General features: G+C 36.9%; 1 protein-coding gene across 1 annotated transcript; it reads right to left on the reverse strand.

Annotated features, from left to right (window-relative positions):
• Positions 1 to 469: 469 nt before the first annotated feature.
• On the reverse strand, positions 470 to 15,596 carry LOC139710560 (NXPE family member 3-like). Its single transcript, XM_071622490.1, has 5 exons — positions 15,579 to 15,596; positions 10,106 to 10,522; positions 8,908 to 9,077; positions 3,095 to 3,153; positions 470 to 1,284 (listed from the first exon to the last, which is right to left on the reverse strand). Exons 1-5 carry the CDS (start codon positions 15,594 to 15,596, stop codon positions 470 to 472), a joined length of 1,479 nt encoding a protein of 492 aa, XP_071478591.1.
• Between the last annotated feature and the right edge of the window lie 1,226 nt (positions 15,597 to 16,822).

Raw genomic sequence — 16,822 nt, forward strand, 5'->3', positions numbered from 1 at the left:
TATCCAGAGAGCAGCATTGTCTTTACAGCTTTCTTAAAAGAGTGTATAGACTTTAAAGTTCGAATTTCAGAATTGTTAACACATTTAAGCCAATCACAACATTTTTAAGCTTCTGCAATGCTGCCTGAAGAAACGTTTGAAGAAGATATACGATTTTGCTCAAAGCTAAGCAGTCGTCGTTGCAAAACCACGAAAAGGTGCAGCATTCTCTCTAGCCAATAGTAAGGGTCAAGGGTTCAGGTGTGAGTTTTTTCCATTTGTCTCCCTCTCCAAAAGAAGAGGGAAACAAATTGAAGAAACTCAGGCCTGAACCTTCTTTCCTGTGAATAACATCTTTCTTTCATTAAATGTCAAGCGTTATTGACTCATTACACATCACTCTGTTCTCATATGCTACATTCGGGAGACTAACTTCTCCACTCTGGCTGTGTACGGTCAGTGAGTGCCGACCGTACATGGCCGTACATAATTACTTTTTATTCTTCGGACATATAAATGACATGAGATAGTTTAAGAGATTGAATACCACGGGTGGCTTGGGATGGACTATGGAACGGAAATTCTGTGCCACTGTCATATCCCAAGCATCGATGAGAGACACCTTTGGATAGTCTGAAAACACCTGTCGCATCTTCTGGTCGATCGTTTTGATGTACCATTCGCTATTGCAAAGCAGGTGAAGTACATTTTTGTGCTCTCGAGTGTTGGCGCTCTTTAAGACGACCAGCGTCTGCGGGCTTCTGGCGTGTAGTCTTTCAACAGCATCTTTTATTCCTCTTATTCTCTCCTCGTATAGCTCGAGCGAAAAAGTTGTGAAGTGCGTACCGACTCCTATCACAACTACCGTGTTTTCATCTGCTTCGAGATCGTCTATCCTGTTGACGACATAATCGAGAGCGTCAAGGCGTAAAAACGAAGACGGGCGAGCTGGTGCAAAATGGAAATTAAAGTGAATTGTGATGTTATGCGTTGAGTCTATGGCTGTCATAGGACCAGCTACCCTGGCTGTGCGGTCCGGGCGCTTTCCTGTCCCGATCAGGGTTGGCTTATACTGGCTTGAGAGATAGCTGTAAAGTTGGCGCACGGTCGAGTCCCCGTAGATATAGATACGTTTATTAGATATGCACGAGAGAGCGCCCTCTTTGTCGAAGCGCTGTATTTCGCACTGGTGTGAGTACCAGACATCGTGGTGAAAAAATCCCGAAGGAGCGGTGTTCTTCAAGTGCTGTCCCGGAAGGCACGGGGGAAGCGTTCTCTGAAATCTTGTCATGTCATCAAACCAATCTTGGGAATATCCATGAGTTTGTGTGCGTGTGTGAGTGCGTGTACGTAAAAGAGGGATACGGCGCGGAAAGAGGGGGAAAAAAGAGTTGTGGAGTTAGATGCCATTCATTGACTTACATTCAACAAATTACTTGTATTCTGTTCGTACGGCTACGCCTTAACCAAAGTACGAACAGTAACATTACAACGTGATTAATGAAATAAATGACGAAATAACTGAATTCAAGAAATCATGACTGATGTTTGTACACTTAGCGCACTGCTAATCCAAAGTAATAACAAATGATTATGAAATGATAATGTACGTGTGTGTTTATTCCCACAGGAATTGCTTTAAAGCCATCACGTAGATTGTTTGTTACAACACACTAACAAGGAACATACAGAAAGCATACACGACATACAACGTGGTTGACACCAGCTCCGAATGATATCACACAGCCAATATTGCCAGTTCTGGTTTTTGTAATGTTTTCCTCATTTTCACTTTCCTTTGTCAAATTTGTTGGGAACTGTTTTGACAAGAGTTCTGATGAGAACATTTAGCGGATTTTTTTCCCATCGTGTTTATACACTGTCTTACTAAAGCACTGGCTAATTGGGGCTTAGTGATTTTGGTAAAGGGAAATAAGTCAGGCATTTATAATTTGCAATGAATAAACCGCTAGTCTTTTGTAGTTTTGATATTTTAGCTATGATCAGCATCTGTTATGTATTGCACGTTTCTATAATTTATATATTAGTTTTCTGTATTCATTCTGTTTTGTACAATGTGACATGCTTTTAACTGAAAGAGAATAAACTTCGAAGTTCTAATGTTAGATTTTTATTTGGACGAAAGGATATCTCCAATATTATTTATAATGGAATACAATAAAAACCTTTTGAGTTACTGCCACCTCTCCATTTACCTGTGCGTAATGACCATTATAATGTACAAGTATATCTGCACACGTTTTTGCTGTAATACACTGTACATTTTGTTTTCCTTGAATCTGTATTATTATTGGAAATCAAATTTCACTTGAATTTGAATTTGAATTAACTTGAACTCGAGCTTTCATAACGGTGCCATTTTGGCCAGTTACAGTGTTACCCGAGATCCAAAGGACAGAAAATAACGTAATTTACATATTGTATTTCGTATTTATCATTTTACAATTTATCATGATTTACATATATATGTATACGTATAATAGTTAAGTATGTGTGTGATTCATATCAATGTCAACATCATGCTACATTAATGTAATTAGAGAATATATATATATATATATATATATATATATATATATATAATACATACATACATACAATTTCTATAGCGCCGTTCTCCACTTTGATTAAATGCTCAAGGCGCTTTACAATTGTACATCAAAGCAAACAGACTGAAGATACAAGTACATCACCGTAATAGAAGAAGATGAAGAAGCAGAAAAAAAGACATGAAAGTCTGTCTTCAAAGGACACTGGTCTTCAAAATGCACTGCTAAACAAATATATATATATATATATATATATATATATATATATATATATATGTATATAAAATATTTTTCCGTGCTCTCGCACGTGTTTGTAGCAAGCATCTATTATGTAAAACGAAGAAGATGAAGAAGCAGAAAAAAAAGACATGAAAGTCTGTCTTCAAAGGACACTGGTCTTCAAAATGCACTGCTAAACAAATATATATATATATATATATATATATATATGTATATATATATGTATATAAAATATTTTTCCGTGCTCTCGCACGTGTTTGTAGCAAGCATCTATTATGTAAAACATAACAAAAGTTAGAACTCACCTTCCGTATCATTCTGGACGTCAATGGTGATAGGAGACCCTTTGATGGAAACTTTGTGCCTTTATCAGAGTAATGAGGGAAGTTAAATCGAGTAGGGAATGAATTTTCTAATTCCCTATGTCTGTATGTTTAATAATCCGAATAGGGTATACAGAGTTCGTTAAGCCCAACATCTATGGTATTATCCCGAAGGTTTAATAATAATAATAATAATAATACAATACATTTATAAGGCTCTTAGTACCGATGTTTCTAAGCGTACAGTTTACCGGAAAAATTAATATCTATACCAGAATAATACAAAAATACCAAAATACCAGTACAAACATACCAAAAAAAAAAAATAGATACAGTGTATAATTACGATAAATAATGAAAATCAAAATCAGTGTGTACCTCCATTGACCGACCCACAACTGGACTATTCCAAAGAACTATCTACTAAAAAGATAAGTCTTAAGCAAAATCTTAAATTGATTAACGGAAGTGGCTTGATGTATATAGGCGGGTAGAGAATTCCAGAGAGAAGGGGCAATTGTAGAAAAAGCACGATCACCGTATTTTGTGGAAGTACGTGGTCCAGGAGTCAATTGCATTGTAGAGGATGAACGGAGGGATCTTGAGGAAGTAATGGAACGTAAAGAAACAAGATCTGTGAGATACCTGGGGTCTTGCCCATTCAGAATTTTGTACGTATTATTTATAAGCAAAAGAACTTTAAAAGATATGCGGTGATGTATGGGAAGCCAGTGGAGAATACGGAGGATTGGAGTTATGGGCTCGGATTTCCTGGAGAGGGAGACAAGTCTTGCGGCAGAATTTTGTACCCGTTGAAGTGGGAATATATGTGTCTGAGGGAGGTTAGAAAATATGGAATTGCAATAATCTAGATGACAAGAAACAAATGCATGAGTTAATTTGGCAGTTGTAGGTCGGTCAAGTAGTTTCCTCATCTTCCCAATTTTGAACAATCCAAAAGATGCTGCCTTACAAATGTGCTTAATGTGGTGTTGAAGGGTAAGATTTTTGTCAATGATCAAACCAAGATCGCGTACCCATTCACTACACTTGGTAGAAACATTATCAGAAACTAAATCTGGGAATGGATTGGTGTTTCTATGTTTGGAATATATATATATTAATCTAAAGGTTCGTTTATCCTAAAATGAAAAAGAGAACAACAAGCAAACTAAAGCAGAAGAGCTCGATATGCCAAAGGTTCGTAAATTCAAAAAGAAAAAAAAAGAAGAAGTTAAGAAGCAACGAATCTTCGGAATCACGAATCTTATTTAATTTTTGTTGTCAGTGTAACGGGCCTTTAGAATAATAAACCTGCGGAATAATGAATTGCAATAGAGTTCTCCACAGGCCTACTGTTACTTACTTTCGAGAGTTTCTCTCCCCCTCCCCCCCCCCACACACACACACTTTTCTGTAGGCTTGGTAGGGATTGATTTTGATCCCCCACACATCATGAAGAAGTGAAAAAAAACTGAAATATTTTCATATTTGGATAGCAAAAACGAGTGAATCACAGGGAAAAGAAGAAGGAAAACAAAAATAGAAAGAGAGTTGGCGAGATCTGTTCCTTAAAAAAAAGGTGTATATATATATATATATATATATACATACTATTTGTATATATATATATATATATATATATATATATTTATATATATATATTTCCCTCTAGAGTATTCGCTGCATTTGAAATGACAAACACTAATTATCTTGGAAAGTTTCATTCATATTTCCATTGATTAATCAAAACCTAAAGCAAGAACAACAATGACACCAACTTAAAAACAAGCAAACAAACCAACAAACAAACATCAAATGGGACTCTCGGTATTCTTCAATTGTGGATGCTTTCAAATTTTCTTTTCATGTCAAATAAAATTTGTGAGGCTATAACACTAAAATATCCTGCAACTTATTTCCCCCTAATTCCTATACAGCTGTACATGTATATTTGAATAGTCTGACTAAGTCACAGAACGAGTTAACTCCATTCTCGGTAATTTGAGATATTTGTGGTTAAGAGTGCTAAACAGCAACGAAAATCAAAAGAATTTATGGGTTACATTAAATCATACCTTGAGGAATATTGTACTTCTTATGTTACAGGTAAGAAACTTCTGAAAGTTTTTAGTTTTTTCTATCTCATGATCTCACTTTGAAATGTTTTAAAAAGGATATTCAACTCGTCTTGGGATCAAATTCTTGTTCTCTCTCTCTTTAGATGAAACTGTCACTTTTATGTTTGATGGATTTCAGTCTTTTTATCAGAGCTAACTTGTACATTATAAGGTTTGATTTTCATTGAAAAGGAAATACATTTAAAATGGCAGTAATGTGACACAATTTTTTTTTTCAATTCAATTCAATTCATGCTTTATTTCATTTTTCGAAAAGAACATAAACATTTTACTTTCTTTGGTAACAGATAATAAGGTTGCATAGTCAAGACAAAGTAAATTGAGAAAAATAAAATCGAGGAACCTTGGAATAAGAAATACGTTGTAATGAAACTTGACTGAAGTGATAAAGACGACATAATACGTAAGACATCGAAAAATGGAGGGACCCACTAAAAAGACAATGCTTGTAGAATGTGGGCCTCAAGTACAGAATGTCAATAGAAATTGAACTGATGCAAAAAGGGGAAGAAAGACTGGGAATAAAGTTAAAAAAAAAAGTCTGGAAGCCCTCTAGGAAGATAGAGTATCAAACAGACATACATACTCAGGCGAGTAAACAGAAAACGAAACTGGGACGGCGAAACTAATAAAGGGGGACTCATAGACAAGACAGAACGAGACAAGACAGAACGAGACAAGACTAATATAACAGGAAGACAATACAACGGACAGAAAGACAAAGCAGATCCAGTGATCCTCGACAGAATTCATTGAAAAAAATGATGGGATGCGTGAAAAGGATACCATTATATAGAAAAGTATAGAGAAATAGATGCAGAAATAATATAAATGAAATCAAACCTACTCTGTAGGTGTCTCAGGACAAGAGAGACGAGAAAATACGGTATATCACTTGTAAGCCAAGTTCTTCGAAAAGGAATTGAAATAAGCCAACAGGCTAATTCAATTCTGTGGGATCATAAAATTGCAATAAAGAAAACTTTAATCTTCTTTTAAATGAATATATAGAGGGGGAATCTTTTATATCATTATTCAGGGAATTCCAGTAAGTTGGGCCAGTGTAAATAGCAAACATGTGTTCTTAGCAAACATCGTTCGTAAAAGAGGTAAATGAAATTCATTGGAGCGTCGAGTGGGATACTCATGGAATGATTGATTTCTTTGAAACATAGAAGCAAAAATGGACGGGAGTGAGTCGTTGCTGTACATGTACATAAAATACTTTCTATCGTATACAAATTATATATAATATGTATCATATATATATATATATATATATATATATATACATATATATATATACATATATATATATATTGAAACAAGAAAGGGAAAACTGACCAGAAACAAATAATAAATGGCGAAAACTTTGAGCAAAGAAAATGGGTTTTCATCGGGATTCGAACCCGAGGCCTCCGGTAAGACCGGTGCTCTACCGACTGAGCTATTGAAAGCCCTAGATCGGTGTTCGTCCCAAACCCTTAACTCTCTTTGCTCGTGTGGTCAGAAGCTATAGTGTGTGTATGTGTGCCACACACACACACATTAACCTGACATAGATCCAAAGGACGTAAATCAACTTTGGAATAAATGTGAGGGATCACCGAAGCGATGCAGATTTTCATTTTTTGTAATATGAATTAAAACAAGAAAGGGAAAACTGACCAGAAACAAATAATAAATGGCGAAAACTTTGAGCAAAGAAAATGGGTTTTCATCGGGATTCGAACCCGAGACCTCCGGATTACTAGACCGGTGCTCTACCGACTGAGCTATTGAAAGCCCTAGATCGGTGTTCGTCCCAAATCCTTAACTCTCTTTGCTCATGTGGTCAGAAGCTATAGTGTGTGTATGTGTGCCACACACACACACATTAACCTGACATAGACCCAAAGGACGTAAATCAACTTTGGAATAATTGTGAGGGATCACCGAAGCGATGCAGATTTTTATTTTTTGTAATATAAATTGAAACAAGAAAGGGAAAACTGACCAGAAACAAATAATAGATATTATATATATATATATATATATATATATATATATATATATATATATACTATTTCTTGACCTTTAGCCACATGTGTCTCCATTTGGCAAATATGGACCTGTCGGTTTTTGCAAGCAGGCTCTTCTATGTATATATATGTATATATATGTATATATATGTATATATATAGTGTATGCATGTGTATATAATCATAACATGGGTGCATGAATATTATATAATATGTATAAGAAATGATGATTATAGATAGAGAGAGGTAGAGTTGTGCACCAGAGAAACAGTATATATAATAATTATTGTGCGATACAGCTTTGTTATATCACGTGGGAATAGCATGAAGATTTTGTCAGCAATAATTTTGGCATATATTTTATTTCTAAGTGGCAAAACATCATCCCCTCTTTATCTGTACCCGGGTTTTATGTAAAATGAGACTGTATTTACGGAAAAGATAGAATGTTTGTAAAGGATTGCGATTTTTTGATGTTGTATTGGTTAACTGATAGGTATTGTTATATACTCAGTTATTATATAATGTGGATAGAAGGAATTATGTAATCATATATGTATGTATGTGTGTATTTGATATTTATGTGTATGTATGCATGCATATGTATATGGATATATTTGTGTATATACATATATATACATATATATATATATATACGATCTCAATATGAATACATATAAATATGAATTATGAATAGATTAATAGATAGATTGATAGAGGTGTACACAGAAAAATTATACTGTGCGACACAATTTTGTTATATTATGTGGCAAGAGTATGAAGATTGTTTCAGCAATAATTTTGGTATATAAAATAATGTGTATATTGTATATTTCTGTGTTATGTACCTAGGGACAAGTGGCAACACACTATCCACTCTCTATCCACACTCTATCTGTACCCGGGTTCCATGCCTGCTATTTTGATTGTTGGTAAATCAGCTGTAGGGGTTAATGACCACGAGAATGTTCATTGTATCGTAATTGTTAACAATTCTTTATCTGCACTGACACGACTGACACACTTGTAACACTGAACCTAATTCTTTACACTACCCCACTCCTGCCTGACATGCACCACCGCACACAAACCTTCCCCCAATATCACATGATCACTCACATCCCGCCACAAGACAGCCACAAGACATGCAGGCAACGCAAACGTCTGCTTAGCAGGTAATCATATTATTTAGTTTATTTATGATATATGTTTGATAATTTTTATTGTATGATATGTTTGTATGCTATATATAATCACTATACACTCATTTCCAGTTATACATTGTTGAATGTGTTGCAAAGTGCCAAAAAATATTGCCAAGTATGTCATGTAACTATTAACTCATGCTCAACTTATATTTAATATATTGTGTTTATGACTTCAGATTTGTTATGCTCAAAAACATATATTTCGTTTCACAAACAGACATTAAAGTTGAGGAAGACCACGGTCGAAAGCTTCACAACTCTGCCGGTTTCATGCGACATCTTCTGTTATCTACATTGTCTCAACTATATATGTATATATATATATATATATATGTATATAAATATATAATCATATATATATACATACATAAATAACCAATGTACTCTATAACTACTAATTTAGATTTAAGACATCGTTTTCTCACATCAAAACAAGCGCCTTTTCCTCTTCCGTTACCATGGGTAGGATATCGAGGGTAGACGAGGCGTTCGGGCCGTAGAAATGCCAGTCATCACAGCTAAGGGAGAGGTTGGTAGGGTGCCGACAGAACCAGGGGTAACCAGTTCTTCGATCAGTAAAGTTACAAGCAGACCCCTAACATAATAGGCAACAAACAAACAAACAAACAAATAGAGCGTTAAACGTGATAAAAAGTGTGCAAACGAACCCTGTTTAGTACTTTCGTAGATCACAAGTCAAAGCAATTTGTAAGCCCCGAAAACACAGCATACAGTGCGCTCCGGTTAGCGGTTACGGCGAACAAAGTTGTAACGAAACTCGAAGTAAAGATATCCCCTTCATTTTCCAAAATTATCGATTATCTTTATGTACTTTATTTTTCGGCTATAACAGAGTTTCGATATAACGATAGAAAAAATGCCCATTCCTACGACTTCATTTAAACGGTAGTACCCCCTTCAATACCATGGAACGTTCTTATTCAATTTAATTGATTAATTGAAGCTCTGTACTTTAAGTCTGTATTGGGTGAAACGACATTTGCTCTTGCGACAAAAAAAAAAATGTTCTGGTCTTGTTTTCTCGAAGTTCTTAAGGTATGGGGTTAGGGTTGTTATGGGTTGTAGGTTTAGTTTGATGTGAGGATGCTGATAATTTAATATGGTATTAGAGTTAGCGTTATGTTGGATAGAATTTATGTTTCGCTTTAGACGTACAGATAATTATTAATGGGAGCAATGTGTCACAGGATCAAATGTCATGGAACCCTACATATAGGGGTGGGGATGGGAGAGGTAACGGGGTTGGTTATTAAGGAGGGTGTGTGTGTGTGTGTGTGAGTGTGTGTACGTGTGCGTGTGTGCGTTTGTGTGTATACGTTCATATGCGTGTGTGTGTGCAAGTTTGGGTAAAATCTTAGATGGATTCTATGATTTTCGGGTTACCCCATTTTTTATATGTTTTTGTTTCTATTGTTGATTGCATATTGTTTGTACATTCAGGATGAACGTTTTGAAAAAAATGATCAAAGAAATCAAATAAAGAATATTGAGAAACAAAAAATAATGTGTGTATGTGTGTGTGTATGTCTGTATTGTTGTTTTTGCTTTTTGCTTTTTTTCAACAGTAGATTGGATTATGGGAGAAATCGGATTCGAACTTACGTCGGTCAGTACGTGAGGAACGCACGGGCGATCTTCCACTATGTTAGTTCCGTTCACCTGCTTGGTGAACCTGCCTGCCAGCACCACTCTGTCCTTCGGTCGTATTCTCTCAAGTACCCGAATGGCTTCCGAACAATGGACAAGGGTGACGTATATTCCGGTTACTCCCGGCCACCTTAGCGTGACACTAGCGAGGTACGTTCCGTTGCCGAGATCGTTTGTGACGTCAAAAGCTGTCGACGACCTGCTGGTCGCGGTGAACAGTTTTACCCGGAAGTAGTCTCCTCCGTAGGTCTTCGTTACATTCAGCTTGTCTTTGGCGGTGATACGGATTTCAATCGTTTCACCAACCTTAAACCGACTTCGGTTACCAAGGAGCTCCGCAGTGGAATAAACTTTACTGGTTGGTAACACCTTCTGTGAATTAGAAAGTAGAAAAAAACCTAGCATCATATCCTAATTAATCCGGAAATCTTATCAAATTCCGAAAATGAATGATCAAGGAGACTCGCCAAAAAAAAAGAAGAAATACACCTATAGTTTTCACAAGCCACATATATTCACAGGTCTCCAAGATATACATACCTTTATATTTATTTTGTGTAATGTTATATCGTCTATATCACTTCAGTCAATCAATTTTCATTGCAACATATTTGTTACCCCAAGGTTCCACAATTATGTTTTCTCAATTTACTTTGTTTTGATTATATGTAACCTTATTCTCTGTTACCAAAGAAAGTGAAATGTTTATGTTCTTTTCGAAAAATGAAATAAAGTTTGAATCGAATTGAATTGAATACACCATTCCATCTGCATTGCCCATAGCAATTGTTAGCTGATGACATGTTATGCTGTGTACGAATGAACGCATTATACAATGTGTAAGTAGGACTATACCGAAGGTGTTAGGGCCATGTAAACAGTACGCAAATTTACCCGTCAAAGTCTCAACTGTGGATGGATTTAACATTATATGCCCTATGAAAGATAAGGGCTGCTTTCACGGAGCATGCGAACGGTGCGCTATCAATGTCGAAAAAAATGGCAAAGTCCAGCATCCGTATTTCAATGTGCAAAAGTTTGCCAAAATTATTTTTGTGGTACTTTTTAATAACTCATATCTCAATCTACTTGCTTTTGCTTGTAATGATTCCTCAGCAATAGGTTACATTTCCTTTGCAGGTTACCTAACAGTCATAGGAAAGGTCTCTTTAATCATTTTTTGTAAGATTTGATTCACGATAATAAGGCTTAAATGACATTTAGCGCATCGATTGAATTTGCCGCAATATTTCTAAAATGTATAGGTGTCATTAAAAAAAAAAATTTTCCTACAAAAGTTCTTCTATATAATGCCGTACATTATCTTTGATCTTACATTTCTTGAGGGTGTACTCTCCCGAGGAATTCCTCGTATTCAGAAAGAATATTATTATCGCAGAAAATAAGCTGAAGCCTATAAATGTACAATGTATTGTTTGTAACAATCATGGAGATATGGCATACAATTTTTTCTATTTCATAGAGATTTTTTTATAGAGATTAATGATTTGAACCTTTTACATTTAGGTTCAGTTTATGTACAAACTATCAAATCATTCCCTCTCCCTTGTGTTTGATTCTATGTTGATCAATTACTTCTCTTTTGATAACAGCTTAAAAGGAGCTAAAGTTTCAATCCTGTTTCTTTTAAATTAAAGATTTTCCTGTATTACAAAGTTATTTGGTATAAAATACAATTATAAATAGGCAGGGTAGACTAAGAAGACCCTTACATTAACCAGAACGGGCCATTATGGATCATCCATATACTCAGACGCAAGTATGGAAAGCCTTTGTCTTTTAACTAGCATCGATTGTCATCTAGATTGTAATATATATGGTTAGATGGCTTACATTAGGAGTGGATATTACATCTACAGAAAACATGCATTACATTTTAGGGTACTTAGTTCTCTTCAGTCAAAGCATTCAAGGTTACATTATGTTACTACAAGTACACTGAGGTTTAAATTGTATTGCATTCACGGTGAAATATTATTGTACTACGGTTAGGTTTGAAATGTATTGCATTAAGGGTTGATACATTGTATAACATCAAGCGATAGTAGTTCATTAGGGTTGTCTTCGGTTATGGCATTTAGAGATAAAAGGTAGTACATACGGTTGATGCGATTATTATGTTTAGGGTTAAAATGTACTAGCCTACATTGATGGTCGGTATTGCATTTAGAGTTTAAATGTATTATATTTAGGATTGATATCACATTTAACGTTATTATTAATTTTATGGAATGGGTGATTCAGATTTGAATTCTACTTGAAAACATTTTGCCCGTGCTTTTTCGAACATTTGCGTATGCACATTTTAAGTCGCGTGTTCTTCTTGTATAATGTGACTGGCGGCAATGGGACACACGACATTCGCACATGTTACGTCGTGAGAACTACTTATTAAATATGCTAGACTGTTTTTCGGCTCCATTGTCTGGACACACCCGGAGAAAAACTTCACCGAATGTTGGACTTTTGACATAATTTTTCTTGCAACGTTCGCGTCCTTGGCAAATCATTCGAGTCGGATATTATGGTAGCTTGCGGTGATATCCACGTCATGGCTGGTTTGACGGGCTCGCGGGGGCATTACAAGAAAGCAATATCTATATACCTTGCTTACAAGTAAAGTTGTCAGTATTTCTTTGCTCTAAATCACAACATGAATGAGCTGCATTGATGAATTTGACTTTGTTACAACATTATGGGGGAAATAAGAACACAGAAGAGACATGACAACAACAAAGATAAAGAAAAACCTCATATCCCTACCTGTGACTTTCGGGGCGGCATCGGCGGATTGGCAGCCTTCGAGTGGAATGAAGCATATAGGGAAGGAGGATGACAAGAAAACGAGGAATAATGCAGTGTACTGTATATTCATATCAATATATGTGCATGATGACTAATAACACAAAGTTATATGATTTCTCTTTTCGTTAATGTAACGTATACAAACGTGCAAAACAAGGGGGATTGTCAAATATGGTAATGCTGAAAAAAAAAACAATAACAAACAATCTATTGTTGAAGTGGTTTAACAAACGTCCTGCTGACCCCATCAGTCTTTGGCAGTGGTGTTAAAACAATCTGTAGAAGGACGAATTGAAAAAAAAAGCAAACTTTTCCTTTGACACCAACAAGTGTTTGCAGGACTAAATGTATAATTATGTCTTGTGACTGCCCTCAAGGAGAGTTTATCAACTCTGAGACATAAGACAGAAGAAACACTCGTGTGTATGCAATAATTACGTGCTGTTTTCTCATGGTCAGACTTCCGGTGTTTTGCGGTGTCTGGAGTGAAAAACAAACCTATACGATCGTATCCAACCCTTTCCATGAAACTGTCAGATATGGTCTATCTGTATCACGCACGTAGATTCGTACGTGGGGCGGATTCAGGAATTCTGTGAAGGGGGGGGGGCATCTAATATTTCTGGTGCCACTTCTGGGTTTCATTCTTTTCTTATTTCTTTTGTTTGCTTATTTTTTACGGAAAAAAAGGGGGGTGCGCCGGTTGCGCCCCCTCGGGATCCGCCACTGCACTATATATGCTTGTGCCATTCATATACCGGGTGTTCAAAAAAAAAAAAAAAAGCGGAGCGGAGTATTTTCAGTACTTTGCGTTCTAAAAGTGGTATATTTTTTGACATCATTAGAAAGAACCTCTTCCGTACAAGACAATGAAACCAAAATCATTAAATTTGGTTCTGCATTTTTCTACCCCAATTTCTGTAAATGCAGTCATTTTCAAATTTCGACGGATTTTTGCAGCTTATGAGATCTAGGCTGCGTTTATCAACTTTCCCCTGTTTAAACAACTTTCGAAAGCCCTTTCGATAGCCCTTTCGATAGCCCTTTCGATAGCCCTTTCGAAAGTCCTTTCCATAGCCCTTTCGAAAGCCCTGTCCACTCCCTGTACTACTGTATTAATGTGCCGCTTGTTTTCGTCGGCTGCATTTATCAACTTTCCCCTGTTTAAACGGCTTTCGATAGCCCTTTCGATAGCCCTTTCGAAAGCACTTTCCATAGCCCTTTCGAGAGCCCTTTCCAAAGCCCTGACTGCCTGTACTATTAATGTGCCGCTTGTTTTCTAAGAAGGGAAGGCGAAAAGCAATTACCATCATAAAGACATATCTTCCTTTGAGAGTGACGAGTCATGATACAATGCCACATGAATCAATTGTCTTCCTACCTGTGAGGCAGCTCCAGTTTAGCACATACTTCAAATATTTCTTTCTATCGAAAGCCGTTTACACAGGGGAAAGTTGATAAACGCAGCCGACGAAAACAAGCGGCACATTAATAGTACAGGGAGTGGACAGGGCTTTCGAAAGGGCTATGGAAAGGGCTTTCGAAAGGGCTACGGAAAGGGCTATGGAAAGGGCTATGGAAAGGGCTTTCGAAAGTCGTTTAAACAGGTGAAAGTTGATAAACGCAGCCAACTTCGAAAGGCTTTTACATACAGGTTTCTGATAACCTGTTTAGGAAACCTGTTTGGATCGTCACAAATTTGGGGCTTGGCGAAAAGGCTTTCCTAAAGGGCTTTCAAAACAGCTTTGCTTTTATCAACTCGTGAAAATTCCTTGAAAGCTGTTTGGATAACCTGTTTCTGCCGAGAAAGGAGAGTTGATAAACGCGCCCTAATTTCGTAAAAGGCTTTCCTAAAGGGCTTTCAAAACAGCTTTGCGTTTATCAACTCGTAAAAATTCCTTGAAAGCTGTTTGGATAACATGTTTCTGCCGAGAAAAGGAGTTGATAAACGCAGCCAATGATTTGGGTGCTACACGCGATCCATACGGTGAATATTGTGTAAGCTCAGTGATCCAACAAGAGATACAGCTTTCACATTGGGCGCGGGCCAGGAAAAAAAAAACAGTATGTGGGTGTGTGTGTGTGTATGTGTGTGCGCGCGCCCAATATGAAAGCTGTATCTTTTGTTGACATGGATCAACGAGTTTACACAACTCACCGTAAGAAAATCGTGTCGCACCCAATATCTCATACCAGGGAGGGTTTCACCTCCCTGCTCATACGTCGCAAAAATCAGGCGACATTTGAAAATGACTGCATTTACAGTAATTGGTGTAGAATAAAAGATACTGAACCAAATTTAATGGCTTTGGTATCATTGTCTTCTGCGGAAGATTTTCTTTCTAATGATGTCAAAAATGTATCACTTTTAGAACGCAAGGTACTGAAAATCCACCGTTCCGCCTTTTGGGGGACACCCGGTATATACCGTTCATACCATTCACACTTCAGTCAGTTGGCTCCGCACCGTTAGTAGGGCAGATATGTAGCAAAAATTGGTCGAGATGCTCACATCCGGAGGAAAGTATGAAATTTTGCATATAGGGGTAGGCCCTATTTTGAGGCTATAATTTCAGATATTGCCGGATCCAAGAGATCTGACCCCGGGGGCGGCCGCCATTTTGAGTTCCAATATGGCCGCCATCACAAAACAAATTCAAAGATCTCTATCTTCAGTTCTGAATGACCTGTGGCACCAAAATTTGGTACACATGAGCGTTTTGACATATTAAATTTGATGACAGATTGATTTGAAGTGTCTGACAAATATCGAATGGCCGCCATTTTGAATTCCAATATGGCCGCCTCGACGAAATATTCAAAATCCCTATCTCGATTTCTAAGCGGTGAATGACGCTGAAATTAGGTGTAAACAAGTATTCTAACATACTGAGTTAAAATATTAACTAATGTGATATGTCTGACAAACGCAATGCCTGGTATTTTGAATTCCAATGTCGCTACGAAGACAAACATCACGACTAACATTCATGGGCATGTCAAAAAGTGCAGCAAAAAAGAAGCATAATGCACCTTTCACTGACGTCACAATACAGCAGCGCGCACTCTATCAGTTACAAACGCGCGCTCAATCAGGTCGAGATAGAGATTTTCAACACTCCAACATGGCAACTATGTATAAAAATTCAAATTGGCTGTCGTGCAGCTTGTCAGACATATAAGTCTGTTATGGAAGTCATCATATCACCATGTTTTTATGTGTCAAATTTCAATGGCTTATGTCATTCAGAACTGAAGATAGGGATTTTGACGGCGGTCATATTGGAATTCAAAATGGCCGCCGACCCCGTGGCCAGATCTCTTGGATCCGGCAATATTTGGATTCAGCGCCTCAAAATACCCCTAAATGCAAAATTTCATACTTTCCGCCGGATGTGAGCATATTTTTCACATATCTGCCCCACTTCACTCCATCTACACCGGAAGTGACGCATGCCCGCGAATCATGAATATGTTCATAAGCGGGCCAATAATGTTCGAATGAATAAATGGTAGCAAGAACAACGCCTCAGTGGCACCTTTGTATGCAAATCAGAATCGGCGGGCAACATTAACCCAAAAAAGTGCATAATTGCCAACGTTTTGTTAAACATAAAAAACCCCAACTTTATTTGATATACTTCCTTTCAAATCTGTTCGACTCAATCAAATTCACTCTGGTAAGACCCAGTTCACTTCAATCAAAATTGTATAGATTTACTCGCCAATGTCAAGAGCTAACCAAAAAAAAAAAAAAAAAAAAAAAATCTCGAATGTGTGCAGCGTTTTCTTAAGGTGCAGTTACAGACAGGTCTGATATCCGTGCGAGGACATGGGAAGTTCCCC

This window comes from Diadema antillarum, unplaced genomic scaffold, assembly GCF_040938485.1.
Source record: "Diadema antillarum isolate AM-2024a unplaced genomic scaffold, OU_Dant_1.0 seq00001540_RagTag, whole genome shotgun sequence".
In the NCBI taxonomy this organism is placed as follows: domain Eukaryota; kingdom Metazoa; phylum Echinodermata; class Echinoidea; order Diadematoida; family Diadematidae; genus Diadema; species Diadema antillarum.